The sequence below is a fragment of the Triturus cristatus genome, chromosome 3_2 (assembly GCF_964204655.1).
Source record: "Triturus cristatus chromosome 3_2, aTriCri1.1, whole genome shotgun sequence".
Lineage (NCBI taxonomy): Eukaryota > Metazoa > Chordata > Amphibia > Caudata > Salamandridae > Triturus > Triturus cristatus.
Genome location: NC_140584.1, coordinates 163,847,315 through 163,864,815, shown reverse-complemented (window position 1 = coordinate 163,864,815; position 17,501 = coordinate 163,847,315). Strand labels below are relative to the sequence as shown.

The following is a 17,501-nucleotide window of genomic DNA, read 5'->3' as shown; positions in this document are numbered from 1 at the left end:
ATTATTGAAAAATAAAACAACAACTCTTGTCTGTTCCACTGAAGAAAGTTTAAAGTCCTTGACCATTCTAAGGGAAAAATTTGGAATGCTGACCTCCTGATGTTATCACACACATACCAAGTGAATTCTCGACCAGTGGGAAATAACCTCAACTAGTGCAGTCTGCTCTTATGCACAAAGGTTTCAACCGAACACCAATCACAGTTAATAGACCCTCACAATAGAAGTTTAATAAGTCTCTATGTGTAGAGCAGATGAAAGCACTACTCCCACACCACAAACCTGAACAGAAAGGTTTCAACTTATATAACTCAATATCTATCTTGGTATCTTAGACTACAATGAGTCCGATAGCCAAACTTCAACTCTTTGTAGCAAGTGTGTTTCTCTTTAAGTTTTAACTTCAACACAGAGCCCTTGTGGACCCAAATGGACACCACACTGTGAAACACTACCGCAAAGCCCCAAACACCACAATGTTTGATAACACATAATCAAAGATGCATAATTGTGCTAATAATCAAACTCCTACAACACCGTATTTGCTTAAGGAACACCAGAACAATCCAACTCTCTGACCTTGACCAAGGAATTTCGGGGATGCGGACTGGGCTGGGGCAGATTCTGACTAATTTTGAGGCAAATTTTAACTCTCTAAACCTCAGCTGGAACCATCCTCTGCTACCGGATTGTCGCAGCAAGGACGGGATTTGCATCTTGCAGATAGTTAGCACAAACTCAAATACAAGCTGCACTCAAACATATAGACTTTTAGTCCGGGATTTAGGCTTATCACCAACCAGTCAAAGATACATCAATGATGGTGAAGCGTATAGCCCCACAATGACAGTGGTAGATTTGCAAACCATGAAGGCTTATTAGCAGATTATTCAAGTTTCAAACTCAAAGTATCCAAATTAGTCATAACTCAATATTCTTCACATATTTACATGCATTGATCAGTAAAATTCAAAGTGATTAAAAATAGCAAATACAAAAGAAAAACTGGTTAAAGTGGTCATAAGCAAATTCAGTTTCCAGTGAAATGAAGAGTAAGCTAGAGGAAATCAGGAAGTCAAGCTGAAGGTGTCAGCAAGTAAAGCCTCTAAAAGGCTTCAAATCAAATATAGATTCAATCAAATAAATGAGAATGGATTTTCTCAGGAGCCTAACTCGTTGAGCGGGAGCAAAGGTGATTGTCTAGTCTTGAGAGTGGAAGAGGCGTCTACCTTCAACTAGTTCAGAAATGTACAAATGAATCATAAAATTCTCGACAAGATGCAACAGTCCCCACGATTACCAAATAGAGGAGACCAATAAGGATGGAAGATTACTCGATATTGAGGGGTCAACCTTCTTTCTTACCATCACACAATTAAAGTTTTCTGCTGCACAGCCTTCAAGAGATATCTCGTAGAAGGATGATACATCACGGTCAGTTTGTCCCAAGGACAGGTGCAGAAATTCACTATTTTATGGAAGGCATCGAGATAAACAATACTCACAAAAACCAAACATTTTGGAACTTTCTAACAAGTGTGAACTACTCCAGCTTGTCTCCTGAAATGAGAGAAAGAGCAAAAAAACATACGTCTCCATGTTTGCTTCAATCATTTAAGTGGAGGCATATGTAAACTATGGCTAACTTAACGTGAACATTACACCTTATACACTTGTATATGTGGTGCAAATTAATACACATGTTATGCAAAATTAAAAATAGTGACAAAGCGAACCATCCCTTGAGCCACCTTTCTGACCCAAGAGTTCCATCCTCTTTCCCTCCTGTGCTGTGCTCTGTGGTGTTTAGTTTTTTTCTCCCTACCTACTTCCTATTTGATGTGCTTGTCAGCTGCTTCTCTTCTGCCATGATCTCTTCTGGAAACTGCACAATACCACCCTATTTGCTGCTTTCCGGTGCATACATTTTTGACCTGTGCTAACCTACTGGCCCCCTCATTCCGGCTTCCAAAGGCAGTACTTAGGAGACAACCACTCAAAAAGTTCAATACGATACATTTATTTTACTTAAATACCCGACAGAAGTGAAGAGTTTGATAATTTGTGAGGGAGAGCACTGATGTGGAAGTGCAAAAATAAAGCAGATCATAAAAACAATACACAACAACAAAAAACAGTGAAAGCTTTCAGGCACAGTACGCAATGGTTTATATCGCCACACAATAGTACAAGCAGCCATCAACGCCAAGCCATCCTTCCCTTTTATATTGCTTGTTCAATATCCGATAAAATGAAACAAAATATTCATTGACATATCTCAGAGTAACTTGGGTGAGATCTCAGACAAAGAAGCTAGGTTGCTGAATGATTGTAGCGACTTGCTGGCCTATACATTTTTCTCAGATGAACATTAAGGCAGAAATGAGGGGCTTGATTTAATAAACGTTATTTTACTTAAAACTCAGTTTTAACATTTATTTACTGCACTATTAACATCGCTCTGATTAATTCTAGAATCTCTTGGTTTTGTAGAAATATGCTTCACAATTTCTACAAAGCCTTGGGTTGACACAAAGCCACAGTGTTGCAGAAGTCCAGTTAATTTGTCAACAAGTGTCAAACGTGCCTGTCCCCAGGAGATTAAGTGGTATTTTTTCCACAAGTTACCGACCGGATGGGGGAGGGGGAGAGGTCGGTGGGGGCGTCCTAGTCTGCCTGAAGATGGAGATGAGCCTTTGGAAGGAGTTTCCTACAGGGGCACAGGGTTGGGGGAGGGGGAGATGTTAGGTGCACTGGAGACTGAGTTCTTTCTGCTTTTGCCTGGACTTACCTACCTGGGGCTGTATTGCATGTGTGCCCGCTTTGTGCACCCCAGGGTACTTTTGTAGTACAGAAGGGGCGGCAGATGCTTGTGAGACCCCTTCTGTAATACTGATGCCCCTGGTGCACATGTAGCGCCAATGTATCTCAAGAGGGCATTCACTCATTTGCATGAGGGAATCTCTTTGCTTTTGTGACTGCTCTGTATTACAGATGCGGGCGCAAAGGCTAAGTAGCCATCACAAGGCGCAATATCCTTGCGCCACAGAAAGGTTGCGCACTGTTAGTGCACACCCTAATGGCAGACCTCTGGAGGGGTGTAAAGAGTCCCATGAACTCACCAGATATCACATTGCAGGCAGGTGCCGTCACTCACTTCACCCGCCTGCAAAGCGATCTATAATCATTCCTTAAAGTGCAGGCAGGTTGCCTCCTGCACAGTGAAACACTGAGCTGCTTTGAAGCAGCTGCTATGATCTCCCTTGAATGTGCTGCCCCCAGGGGAGCAGAAGTTTGCGGCTGTACCGAGGGCAGCACATTCTCTGTAATAGGGCGCATGTTCCCTGTTTGTGCACAGCACACCTATTTGAAGGTATCCCATGGAGAAAACAGAAAAAGTGTGCCTAATGTCTAATAATGGCCCTGGTGGGATAGGGGTCTGGAGAGTTGGGGAAGGTAGCTGGTGGGTCGGAGAAGGCAGCTGGAGGGTTGGAGAAAGCAGTTGGAGGGTCAGGGGAAGAAGCAATATTTCCAAGAGGCTCATGTTGCGAGTGCTGCAGGTAATTTGCTTGAAAACCATACCTCTATTCGGATGCTGGCTGTCACAATTTGCTGCAGGTTGCGCGGGTTGTATGACGTTCGGATGATAAACTGTCCCTTGGCTTGCCGCTGGTCTTTGCGAAGCAGGGTATACAGTGGAACCATTGGGAGTAGCATAGTAGAGGTCAAAAGGGACGTTCCCGTATGGTGGCGGATGAGTACCGTATGGCGGATGTTGGTTGCCCTGCAATCAAAGAACATTCATTAGAACACTAAAAACACACCATCGTTTATCAAAAGAGCACCACGCTGGCTGAGGATGGTCAACACTCTGCTAGTGAACTTGAATCATTTACATTATCCGAATTTGATAGTGATAGCCGAAGATAGTGCTCCAACTCTATAGGCAGGTCTTCACAACCACTTGTTCCCTAGAAAGCATGGGAGCAGTTCTAAACCAGCAACATCAGTATCAGCTCAGCATTTAGACCCGCTTCACCACCAGACACGTAGATCCATTGCCTTTTGTGTGGGCATGCGAGAAATGTGTGATTGGAGGGAAAACTCTACTGTCTTAGCACGGACCATTTTATAATGCATGCATCAACATGCTTCCTCAGCATGTGGAGAAAGGGCACAAAGCAACCACCTTTACATCTCAGTTTGGTGGTGCAATTAAGGAAAGGTCTCAAAACCCTTATTGTACCCCTATCACACCCTACCTCACCCAACCCAAATGGGGTTTCTCTTTAACATGTAGACATTTACAGATCCACATTCTGATTGTGACCGTGCCAGTTTGCATTTATCCTCATGATCGCTTCATACCATCTGGTCTCTAATCTCACATGTTGGCTATGTAATCGGTTGCGCTATACAACACGCTCCAGCCATTTGGGCCTAGGCATGTGGTTTATAAATAACCCAATGAACCTTAAATATTTATATTGCTTAGTTACTTGAAAGTTTTTCTTTCAAACCAGTAGAAAACTTACCACATGAGGTATGTCAGAGCTATCCCTCAAGTAACAAAAATATAACAACTCAGACTAATACATTAGGGCCACCTAGAGCTCCAGTCACTGCCTTTGGATCTCTCTTGCTAGTTGCGATCGATGTGTTCCATCAGTGTTAACTAAAGGTTAGCTGAAGGATACCTGAAGGTTAGTTGAAGGTTACCTGAAGGTTAGTTGAAGGTTACCTAATGGTTAGCACTGTTATTTAAATTCCGGTCCAGCTAGCCCAACTGCAGGGAGACTGGAAGGATGACCTTGTACAGGAGGCATAAAAAAGTATGTTTTACAAAGCTCTTCACTTCCATTCTTCGTCATCTGTCCTTCATTCAAGGTGAAGATGGTGAATGGGATGGAGACATTAAAAGATTTGAGAAGACCTTTCAGGATGGCCCATGTTAGGTGTGATTAACTCTTCTAGGAATGGCGCAGAAGTATAAGATGTTTTTGTGGTGAACAAAGTCACAGGTTTTGAGAGCACAAACACCAAAGGTACAATGTTCCAAAGGTACAAAATGAATCAGTAATGGATTTGCGACTTGCAATGCGCACATTGCCCCACATTCAGAATCCTAGCAATGCTAGCAATCCTAGCCTGTGGTTCGTAATGATGTGATCAGTGGTTTGTAATCACAAATATGGTCGTAAACATGCTAAAATACCAACACTTTAAAAAGGTGGTACTGTATTTGCAAAGTTGGAGATATCCAAGGACAGCTTCCACCTTGTGTATCACAGCTGCAGATATTGGGGAGCAGGTGGCTATCAAGTCAGTTGGCCTCATGTGTTGTTTTTTAAAAAAAAACTATTGCAACCCGTCTCTTTAAGAGACCAGTGCTGTAATGTCAGCACTTTGTGCAAATGCAGACCAGTGGTACCTCGCAGACCTCCATATCTACATTCAGAGCCATTTGATATGATTTAAAAACTAAATGTTGCCTCTTTACAAGGAAGAATTTTTGCAAATCCCACCAAATGGGCATTTTGCAACAGTATATACATCACAGAACAATTAAAGGCTGTGTATAAACAGCAACTTCTTTGTGATCTTACGTTTTGTATGCCAGTCCACCTGAATCTTTAATTTACATACTAATAACTGTAGTACTTCAATTACAGTGGGGTAAACAGCAAGTAAAAGAAGGCGAAGTTAAAACCAAAACAACATAAGCAACTAATCCTTGGCAGGTGGCATCCTTAGTGCTATGGTTTCAGGTTTTCCAAGTAACTTGGGAGGAAGATGTATTGCATCAGATTACTCTGCAGGCATATCCCTGTAGGTGTGGTTTCCTGTTGCTTTGAGTCATCCGCATTAATTTCTCAATAAACAAATTTGATAGATTAAAAATAGTAGAGCCGGACTCTATGCACTCTGTACAATGGGTGTTAATATTGCTTATATCTCCGTGAAGGAATATTGCACTTTTTGAGGTCAGAATCTGAAGTATGTTTTGTTATGTTATGTGTATTTGTGCAAGGCTGCTTGAAAACGCATCCGGGCTCCTTCCGGAGTCCGCGATCCTCTAACTTGAAGGCTGCATGAAACCTGGGCACCTTCTTCAAAACTCTGACCAACAGGATGCTGCATGCTTGGTGTTTGCCCCACGCACCAGAGATAGCTGCAGAAACACTTTACTCATGATCTGCAGCCCCAATCTCGTCGCTCTCTCAATATCCAACTTTAATCCGTTTGGACACCTTATTTTACCAGCAGATATCATGCACTGCTGGGACAAGGATTGTTCAACCGCCCCCTTTAGGAATTGCAGTACCCCAATTTGTGCTTATGTATAGGCATTTATTTTCGTATCAGGCATATTCATTTAAGTCCTGATGATGGTCCCTATATTGTAAAGGGAGATCGAAACATCGTCAACAAATCGTACCATGACTACTGCAAATGTTTTTTTTCTTATTATGGTAGCATTGGTACTCCAAACTGACATGTGACATAACCGGTTTAATATTTCTACAGTCACTAGGAAATGTCTGAGCTTTAGAAGTTTTATTTCTTGTTGCTCCCCACTTTTATTACTTTTTTTGGTGTGTGTTGTATGATTGATGAAATACATTTATATATCCATTTGGATTTTCTGATATAGAATTAATTTTTCTTCTATTACTTATGTTTAGTGATATTATGCAGTATAGGACCCCTTGTACCTTTATAAATACTTGTACCCATAGTCCCTTGTATACATTTGGGTTCCCTTGTCTATTAAAACAAGTGTATTTGTAAGCCACACTATCACCCGTGGGGGTATCCTGCTGAGCAGGTGTGTGTGCCTTGCCGGGCCTAGAGGTGGCTGGTTAATTGAAAAGCCAGTTCCTTATCTTCCTGCAGAATCCAAGAAGAGGATTTTCTGAGAAGAACAATCCTTAGAATCTGTAGTATTAACCACCAAAAGAATAGCTTTGTTCTTTATGGCCCGTGAACGTTACACTAGTATTCTCCTAGTCATTGCCCTGCTGTCAAATGTTGCACCTCTAAGAGCTGTCAGATCAGGCTCTAAAGTTTTCACAGCTGAGATTGGTGAAGGTCATCTTCAGCCGGCAACCCACATTGCAAAACACCACACTCTTTTCTGCTTTACAAACTAGTCAAGGCACAAACAAGAAAATCTAGGATAAGAAACCCAAACACTCCAGGCAAAACTTCTCATTGACCCACCCAACACATTTCAACAAGAGCAAGAGGTGAAGAGGAAGCATACTCTGGAACTGTATGATGCAGTGCCCAAACCAGCTTTGAGCCTCCAATGAGGTCACACCAGAACCACCATCCCTATTCGCTCGAGAACTCAAAGTCATTTTGAAATTCCGCCCTCTTTCAGGTACGCCTCCTCATTTCACAAGGACATGTTCCTAATTACTTATTTCGGGAGGGAAGCAAACTCCTTCGCTGAATGCAATCCTTGAACACACTTACCCATTACAAAACACAGTCCCCTCAAGGCTGTAGTACGACACGTATGGAATAGACCTCAGTGACCCATTGAGCAATCTATCAATAGGCTTCCTATTTCCTCAGAACTGTATCCTCCAAGCCTTCTGGCAACCACCCGTACTTCTCGGAATGAAGATTGACCAATGCACAGGTCTTAATGAACCAACAGGGGCATGGAGAGAAACTTTGGCCCTCAGAACTTCCCATTGTATCTTCGATATGACAGATTGAGTAGTGGTGGCGTGAGAGGTCTACAATAAGGTCTTTAGACAGCTCCAACAGGAGTGCAGCTGTCAAAAGCTCATGGTAAGCACTCCTACAATATTTGCCCTCTCTACTAAATAATTGGCCTGGGGTTATACAAAGTAGTACTGTACAGAGTCTTTCGTAGGTTTTCTTAATGCAATTCCTGCACTAGATTAGACTAGATTGTTGCTTATATATGTTGATTCTAAACCTTTTCTCACAAATACATCAAATAGAAGTTTAACGACTCGCTGTGTGGTGGGGATTGCATGAGCCACAGCTTTAGTCATCGTCATCATAAAGACTTTATTCGATTTCAAGAAATCATAAAAGCATACTGTACATACATGGCTAAAATACAGCAAGCAACAACACAGACCTATTTAACAATTTTCACTTTTACTTCAAGTAAATATTTGTTTCTTAGTTTACTGGCAACCTGCCAACATAATTTTTGTGGGGTTTTATTACCTTGAACATCTTGTACCCATTGGTTACACAACCAGTTATATAGGAGGAAACATTCAATTAGGAAAGACCTTTTGTTATCTTTGAATTGGTTATGAAAACAGTGATGGGAGTGGTTGAGTAAACATTGCCATGTCTGTTACAAAGGACTTCCAGGCTCAAAGTGGGAGACCTTCTTCTCAAGCGAAAACACACAAAGAGCATTGAAAATCAACCTAAATGAAAGAGTGTGCATGCTTAAGGCTTATAGTATTGGTTACATATTATTTAGAGGCTTTCAGCACACTAAGCCTCTGCAACTTGACAAAGTCTTTTGAGGAAACTACACTCAGTACTGATAATCGAGCCACAGCATTGACCTACTCAAATGACCAAGCACAGGAAATATATGCTTTAATGCAGTGGCGTAACACAGGCCCCCGCAGCCCCCACGGTGCAGGGGGGCCCGAGCTGCAGGGGGGCCCCCACAGCACACTACTCTGGCCCAAGAGCTCGGATTAGATCCGGAGCGGGGGCCCCTCCGTGTACGTGGCAGGGGGCCCCCCTCAACTTTCGTTACGCCACTGCTTTAATGGAGAAAGTAAAACTAACATCACACCACATAACAACTCTGAGAAAAACTTCAGATAATCAAATATCTGCTACAGAGGGAGATAACCCAAAGCCTACATATTACAACCTTGATCTAGTACTACAAACGCAAACGACATGGCCTGATGATTTCAACAGAACTTGCATGGTGAAGCAGAATAAGGCTTTGAGGGCTAAAGTGTATGCTACACTAACTAAATGCACTGTTAAAAGGGGGGGACTGTAGGGCTTTTTTATTTGAGGTCTAGCATTAGTGCCCTGTCAGATCCAGAATGCTAGTGGAATGCTGTTCCTCAGGAAGTGGTGCATAGTTAATTAAAATCAGAGGACCAGCTACCATCACAAGGATGGTGGTAGTAGAGGAACCAGAGGAGGGAGAGGACGGAGAGGGATTCGGAGGGGATCCCGCTCATGCAGAACTAGGGTCCTCACACACCCAGCAAGCTAGATGTCATGCTTCATCATCTGGACCTGCTCCTCATTGGGTCGGCGCTGCAATACCCAACGGGCACCCGCTAGGGTGTGAGGACCCTAATTCTGCATTAGCGGGATCCCCTCCGAATCACACTCACTAAGTGCTCATTTGGATTGCCATTGTAAATCTATGAGGAATTGACCGAAGTCACAAAAACCCTGAAAGAGGTTTCTGTAGTAAAGAATCAACAATCTAAACCATTTGAAAAAAAGAAGATTTGGCAGAAAACTCTAGGAGAGGTTAGTCCTAAATGTGTGGTATGCTCTAAAGAAATGAAAGAAAGAAAAGTGAGAAAATTAATCAGGAATACCATAGATCAGCGTTTCACAAACAGTTGGTGCTGATTTCTAGTGGGTCGCGAAAGAGTAATAAACAAAGATGACTTTCCATTTTGTATTTACCTTTTCACATTTGTAGTGCTTCAAAGACAGGAATGTGGGGAGAGAAGCCTCCTGTGGAGAATTGTATGATTAATTTGCGGTTTGCTGGGCTAGTTGTAGGCAGATGACTCTACCACTCAGACTAGACATTCGCCTCTGCTCCTGTTTAAAGAGTTAGACTCCTTCAAAACAATACTTAGCCTGGTTTTATTGTGGCTAGACTTATGATACTTCCAAACCCTAGGTAAGAATGATCACTAGAAAAATGCAGGAGTGAATACAATAAAGAAAGTAAAGCACAAAGGCCCACGAAAATGCAACATTATAGACCTTCAAACAAACTGGCAGTGGACGTGCTAACTTATGCCACAAATGTGTTTATCATTGTAGTCCCAAACCTCAGATTGGGACCAAACCTTCATAGGCTTATCCAGTTCGACTGGCAAAATGATGCAAATATTAAACACACAAATGGAATTCTAAACCGATTGTGCGGTATTATTTGCTCAGTTATTTAGAATTGTGAAGCTCACAGAGACATGCCTGCGTAAAAACGAGGCAGTAATTTTACAAAAATGTTTTTAAAAGCTAAACTAGGCTGTCACAGTGTCCGGTGTCCATAAAGCAAGGTATAATTTCCCGACGAGTATGGCCCTATATTCCACTGACAATAGCATAAAAAACGCTCCTTCCATATTCTTTTCTGTACCAGTTGGATCGATGGGTGCTTAGGGAAGAATGGAAGGGGCCGCATAAAAACCCAAGTAGTGGAATTTCCTGTTGTAAACCTAGAATGTGCCATGTTCAGCTCTGGGTCACCTGTCTGCTGTTGTTCACAAGTTGCCCCAAAGTACTTCCGAACACCAGCATGACAGAGTCGGGCCTGTGAGGTATTTTCCAGCTCTCGTCGCCAGTTTGGGAATTCCCCCCTTGCACGTGTATTGTGCCTAACAAATACTCAGTGGCACGTGGTCCATTTGTACCATCTTGGCTCACCACCTGTGCATCTCAACCTTCACAGCCTGGAAAATCCTTACACAGTCATCTGAACCCACCATCACTTGTGAGGAAACATCTCTGGGCTTGTGACACAACCACTAAGAATCTGTGCTACTGCCCATCTGACTCATCAGAATTCCAAAGAAGAAATTGCGCTGATCTTTATGTCGTGACCCTGAACTGAGGTCCAATGCTGAATGGAATGCAGTGATTACAATACTGCATCAAAACTATGTCATTTGAAGGCCCTTGGTCATTGGTGCCCAAGTGATAGTGTTTGGGGGGCGGGGGTCGTGCATCCACCCGCCTATGCTTTGCATTAACCCTACCTTTAGCTTCTTCTGCTTTCCTTTTGCCTAATCATCAGACCAGATGGCCCGAGAATATTATTCCATTTTCAAGGGCCCTTCCTCATATCTCACTTTTGCTACCTCTTTTTTCCTTATTTTCCATCCTTTCCATTTCTCCTGCCATCGCATAGTGTCTGAAGCAACCCAAGGGCAGAACAAAGCGCTAAAAGCATCCAAAATAGCATGGAGCAGGATAGTCTTATGGTTTTGAGGTATGGTGAGATATAGTTTGCAGGTTTCCACAATCTACTGTGATTAGGTTGTCATCGCTGGAAGGCATAGTGGTTTGAGGTTTTGGTAGAAAGTCTTGGAAAGGATAATTTTCAGCTTTGAACGCTTACTCTACCAAGGTGTCCTGGACTTACAAGCGGCCCAAACTCTTTCTGACTATGATTTCTAAGTGCAGTTTCATGCTCCAGTAGCAAGGATGGTGCTCAGCGGTGAAAGAGTGCAATTCTGTGGACTGGACATTTAAAAAACAGAAAGGTTCCTCTATCATAACAATCACATGCATGGAGCTCTGCAGCAGCGGCCGGTGCAGGTAAGCGCAGTGAGGCGGGGTGGGAAGGGTCGGGATGTCAACAGGTGACGAAATAGGGAAAATTAAATAAATAATTCCTATTCCATCGTCTGGCGACATGCCCACGCCCCACAGCCCCTACCTGCACCATCTGCTACTGGTGCTTTGGTGTTCCTCTCGATTGTATATGTAACCAAAGTTGCCAGTTCTGCTTTTAGAAAGATTGTTTTGTAGGGTCTTCCGCTTTTCCAGTTGTTTCCTGGTGGGTTTCGAAGTGTCTCGGAACCGGGACTCTTCAGTAGAGGTTTGCCATCTGTAGTTTGAAATAAAACCGAGGCAGCAGAAAAGCGGACAGAGCCAGCTAGTATGACGGAATTTCAGTGACACTTTCAGTGTGAGCAAGTAATCCGAGACAACAGCAACGTGTCCATATTAGGGCAGGAGAACCCTCACAGTTAGAACGCTTTATAAAACAAGCATTGGCATAGCCAATAGGTCTCGCTTTCGGGACCTTATAAGTATTTAGTTATGCAGCACAATATCCTTAGTGCAACAACAATAACTGTTGCATGGTTAAACACTTATAAGGTCCCAAAGGCGAGACCTGCTTGTTTTAGATCTTGCCTAGGGACAGCTTTATTGTTTTCACCGACTAATGTTTTGTAAAGTAAGGCACTGCAAAAACATTCTTATATTTAGCTGAATGCTTTTGATGGCTTATATCGGCCATAGTACTTACGACTTAGGCTGTCCCAATGTAGATAATATAAACATGCAAGCGCCAGTATTTCCAAGGTCGCAGAGGTTGAAAGACTGTATCGTCGAATCAAATCGGTATCCTGTAGCTTCTGCAGATGCATGCATCAAGCGCCGACTCCACATTATCTGAATTCGCGTGCCAACAGTTTCCATAAGTCGTCTTTAGAATTGATAAGAGAAACGAGCTCACAATTGGTAAGAGGGAGATAGCCTTTATGATTTGCATCTTTGAGTAACATGTCAATTATGTTTCATTTATGGCTTCATGCTACCAGGGGTAACAGTAGTACCTTGTCTGCCCATCTTTCCTAAAAGCAAACTTTTGTGGGGAATCCAGTCACCTCACATATGCACCTCTCTAGTTCCACCCAGTGGCCGCCTGAGGAACACTTGTACATGTACGCGCAAGATTCAGCATTCGGTGTTCCTTAAAATGTGGCACAGCGAATGCAGCAGCCGTTTTGGGAAACAACATCATGCTGCAAGAAAGAGCATGATTCTCAACTTCAGACAATATGAAATTTTAAGTTTATTAGTATAGTTTTAATCCCGAATTTCAAAAGAAAGAGTTGCGACATGAAATCAAGACTGCTGGTTTCGAAGGGAGCATCCTTGTCACTAGACTTTACCTTCAGGCAGTATGTGTAGAAATGTATAACATAATAAAGACAAGCGCGCACGCCTCAAGTTAAAAAAAAAGCATGTGAGTGGTGCGCCCGAAAGCACTTAATGAGTTACGGCTCGTAGCTGTACAAAAAAAAAAAAGGAGGCACGTCTGCTGGCGAGTGGTGTGCGATGTGCTTGCACCATGACGAGAATGGAAAGCCAGATGGCGCCTCTGCTCATCATTGTGCGCGTTACCGCACGGTCTATGCCACCAGAAAAGCTGTGGTTGCATTTCTAAAGCCCCCACTCACTAAATGTCTCGCCAGACCAGCGCATGCGCTGGCTCAGGCGAGACCTAAAAAATCCCAAGAGAGATACTGAGGACTGGATTAAGGAGTCTGAACACCTGCTCTTTCTGCTCTGGTGCACCTATGTGGATAGTTAAAAAAATAATAATAATAAGCGGTGCACATTTTCAGTGCTCACCCTGCAGCATCAAAATGCATTCATGGACATCTCAAGAAGCCTAAAACCATTTACAGAAAGCTGCATGGCAGTTAGTCATCGCAATTCACCCTCTGTTCACCATGTAAAATCCAGAGTGGATTTCTGTCGCACTGCAGAGAGGTACCAAAGGGTCAGTCCGGTCTTTCACATTATCAAACTATACATGACGATGCAGGGAGATCTAGTTAGGAAGTTCGGCATCCCAGACCCTAAGTTTGTTGAGGACTTCCAGCTACCTTCATTTTCTGATCGGATACTAAATGCAACACTGCGTTTTCTTAAGGATTAGCAGGACAATTACATTGTGAAGACTCTGCAGAGACTGACTAGCTCTAGGACAGCACAATCCCATCTTCAAAACAGTACATGGATACTTCGGGGATCCTAAAACTGGAAATATTCTACACACTTCAGTCACACAACAAATGTCATTACTGCGGGGTGATCCAGAGACGGGATGATACACAGAGCATTGTTAAGTAAGAGAGTTGACATTACCAAGTGGGATTTCTGGGTTATTAGTGTCCACGATTTGTAGGCCGACTTGGTACATGTGATGTTATTTACTCTGAGATGGTTCTGGCAATTTCTCCAGTAGGAAAAGTGATATAGAACATCCACTACCTGTTGTGATGGATTTTTGGGTTTTTCTGTATGTATTAAAATGCATAAAGAAAGGTATTTTAAAATAAAATATATCACTACTGAGATACTGTACCTAAGCGAGACTTGTAGGCACCACTTCTCACCTCATCAGTGTAAACATATAAATACTGATAAACACCCGCACATCCACAAAATATATATTTTTTTTATTTCTTCCTGAAGGGACCAACACAATGAAACTTTATTATACCAGTTCGCAGCAGGAAACATTGGTACAAAAGATTCCTATCAAATGAAAAAGTTCTTGGGGTTCTAACTAAAACAAGTGAGAGGATTTCTAAGACTAATGGTGCGTGATCAGAGGTAACTCTAGGAAATATATGCATCCATGCACCAGTGAGTAATGCGGAAGATATAAAAAAGTAATCGAGATGTACTAACTTCTGATGGGGATGAGAGTAGAACGTGAACCCAGCCGCAGGTGCGCGGAGAGAGTCCCAGTCATCTGCTAAGCCATGATCCCTTAATAGATAGTACAGTGCCTTAAACACCCTGGGTTTCTTCCCTTTGTACCCTTGTACACCAAACTGTAATTCTTTATTAATCAAACTTATATTAAAATCCCCACATAATACCAGAGGAGTCGGCCAGAGTGCAAGTTCTAGATTCAATTGTTCCAAAACTATAGCTTTATCAAGGTTGGAACCATAGACACTACAAAATGTAAATTTTGCACTCCCTAAACTACATTCTACAATTGCCCACCATCCCAATTTATCCGCTAACATTCGAACCGAGGTCTGGATAGCCAGTTTAGCAAGTATCGCCACCCCCCTCTTCTATGAGGCTTGTTGTGAAGCGGCCCAAAGCACGAACCCCAGATCTAACAGCATTTTGTGTTTCCCCCAAGGTACATGTGTTTCTTGAATACATAATAGATCAGGCTGAATCACAAGGAGTTTCAGCAGTGACTCTTTGTCTCTTGTTATAGTTGTGAAGACCACATACATTTAAAGAGCAGATTCTAATTCTCATTTTAGCCATTAAAGAAGAAAAAGAGGGAGCGAGCCCTTGGTCGTACTTCTACAAGAAACATCAAATCCTCAGAAATCAAAAATGTGCAATACTGTGGATTATTTTTCCAATTTTACCCCAACTAGCCCCCCCCTGATCCTCCCCCAGCACCCCTGGCTACCCCAAACCCCACCCAACCCACCCAGCGACACCTACTGCCCCCTTCAAAGAAGCTTTAGGACCCACAGTCCTTGTGATGACAAGCTCCCAATCACCAGGTGTTCACGCCCGCCAACACCCTCCAAACCCATGTGGAAAAGAGTAAACAAAAAAACAGCAATAAATCAGTGATATAAGTTGCATACCATGCATCTGTACTGAAATTCATTTTTATTCCAATAAACCAAAAGTTCCACATTGGGTGAAAAAAACAGCGAAACCTAGAGAAAGGGATAGTCCATTTCCAGTCCGTGAACAAAATAGGTTTTCATTATCCCTACCCAAAGATGTGCAACAGACAAAACCAGGAGTGAAAACCCCTCTAAATCAAAACTACCAATTACAGAGAATTTAAGAACTCTTTCGCTGAGACCTCTGTATTGAAGAATCAAGTGTGATCCTTATAAATGACTTTGAGCTTTGCTGGATTCAATAAGAATACTTGCGCCCCTTTAGCCTGAAATAGCGGAATCAGCTGTGGTAGTTGCCAGCGATTCTCGACAGTCAGATGACAAAAGTCTGGCCTCACCAAAAACTCAAAATCTTTCCCTGCCCTCTTTTTATCTGGACGAGCCAACTGGTAAACATCTTCTCTGGCCAAAAAGCTATCAAACGAGATCAAAAATGCTCTAGGTCTATCAGAATTTTGACCAGCTTTGGGACGGAGAACAAACGGAAAACAATGTGCTCTTTCTATTTCTCTATTCCAGTTCCACTTAGTCAGCTCAGGGAAGGCATCTTTAAACAAGTCAACAATAAACTTGCGAGGGTCTTGTCCTTCCCGGCCTTCTGGAATTTGTAAGACTCTGAGATATTTCCTGCGAGAGCGGTTTTCCTAATCGGCCAGTTTCCACTGTGTGTCATCTTTCATAGATTGCAGAGATTCAGTCAGAGCCTTCTGTGCAACAAGTTTGTCTTCAAGACTTGAAATACGAGCCTCCGCTTTGTTAAATCTTGATGTAAAGTCAGAACAGGTTTTGGCTATACGTGGTACTGAATTTTGTAGCTTCCGACATAAATTCTGGACTTTCTGGCTTTAAATCTATAATGTCTCTCTATGAGACATTATAGATTGATAAATTAAGGCTAACGAAATATCTTCAGAAGAGTTAGTTAAATTTTCTTTCTGTAATCCGTCACTATAATCCTTCTCGACTGCCATATTGCTAGTTTTACTGTCCAGCTTTTTGCGAACTGTTCGAGGACTACCTTCCTAAAACTCGCCTGTGTCTTCTAAATAAGCGCTGCTATGGTCACTACCAGCACCATCAGCTTGAGCCTTCAATATTGGCTCTTAGTCCTCACCAGATGAAGTTGACTGATCAGAAAAAGAAAAAAAAAAAACCCAGATTATATCTCCTTTGATGATTGAAATTTAGAGCTTTTGTCTGCTTTTGCCCCTAGATCAGATCGCCCTGCGATATTAGCCGTTGACAATTTTGAGATAGAGATTGAGTCTGGGGTAATAAGGGCGACAGTGGCATTCTCCGAGATAGAGACGGAAATACAACTTAAAGTATCCGGCATAGCCTGCTTATCCTATACACCTCCCGTATCGAGAATGCCCTCAGTAGTTTGAGCAGTTAAAGAGAGGGAGAGGGAACCGTCATTCAAGTCCCCATTTACATTGATACCCAAGTCTTTGTCCATCCCACATTGTTCTCCTGCCTCATCCACCTGAGGAGTATGCATGCGCTTCCCTTTCCCTTTATCCTTGACGGCAGTAAAAAGCTCGGGCATAGTCCTCTTACCGGCATTTTCGGCCACCGCCACCTTTGGCCCCTTAGCAGCTGATTCGCCTTTTGCATTTTTAGAGCAGGTGGACAGGGTGCTTGTTCAGCGTCTTGAGCCCCCCAACTCCGATTCCATCTCCCGCAGAGTCTTCCTGATGGTGAGCTCTCCCTCTCGCAGCCTTAGGAGGCATCGTCGCTCCCATTGAATCCTCCTCTCTCGGGCTTCCGTAGCGTCTTAGAGTCAAGGAGCAAGCCCAGCGCCGATGTAGCGGGACCGCCCAGTAGCCCGAGCGCAAGCACAGGAGTCTCGCCAACATCACCGCCGCCAAGATGCCCAGCATGCCGCGGAAGCCAACACTCGTCAGAAGCAGCCCAAATAACCACGGTGAGTAGCTTTGTTTGTCCGTTCGTTTTTCTTTAAGTTTCGCCACAACTGCATCTCCAACACTTGCAGATGTGAGCTCCCGGGAGCCGCCAGCTCACATGTCCGAGCTTGCGGATGCCATCTTGACTTGGAAACATTGGTAC

The 17,501-nt window shown here is 43.0% G+C and overlaps 1 protein-coding gene across 2 annotated transcripts in view; it reads right to left on the bottom strand.

Annotated features, from left to right (window-relative positions):
* TMPRSS13 (transmembrane serine protease 13) overlaps positions 1-17,501 on the bottom strand; it is a 208,366-nt gene that overhangs the window by 94,608 nt on the left and 96,257 nt on the right. For both annotated transcript variants that reach the window (XM_085647430.1, XM_085647429.1), the window contains exon 2: positions 3,583-3,784. Coding sequence is in view for 1 of the 2 variants with exons in the window: in XM_085647429.1 (XP_085503555.1) it covers positions 3,583-3,784 (202 nt within the window). In the remaining variant the exon portion in view is untranslated. The remainder of the gene's footprint in view (positions 1-3,582; positions 3,785-17,501) is intronic.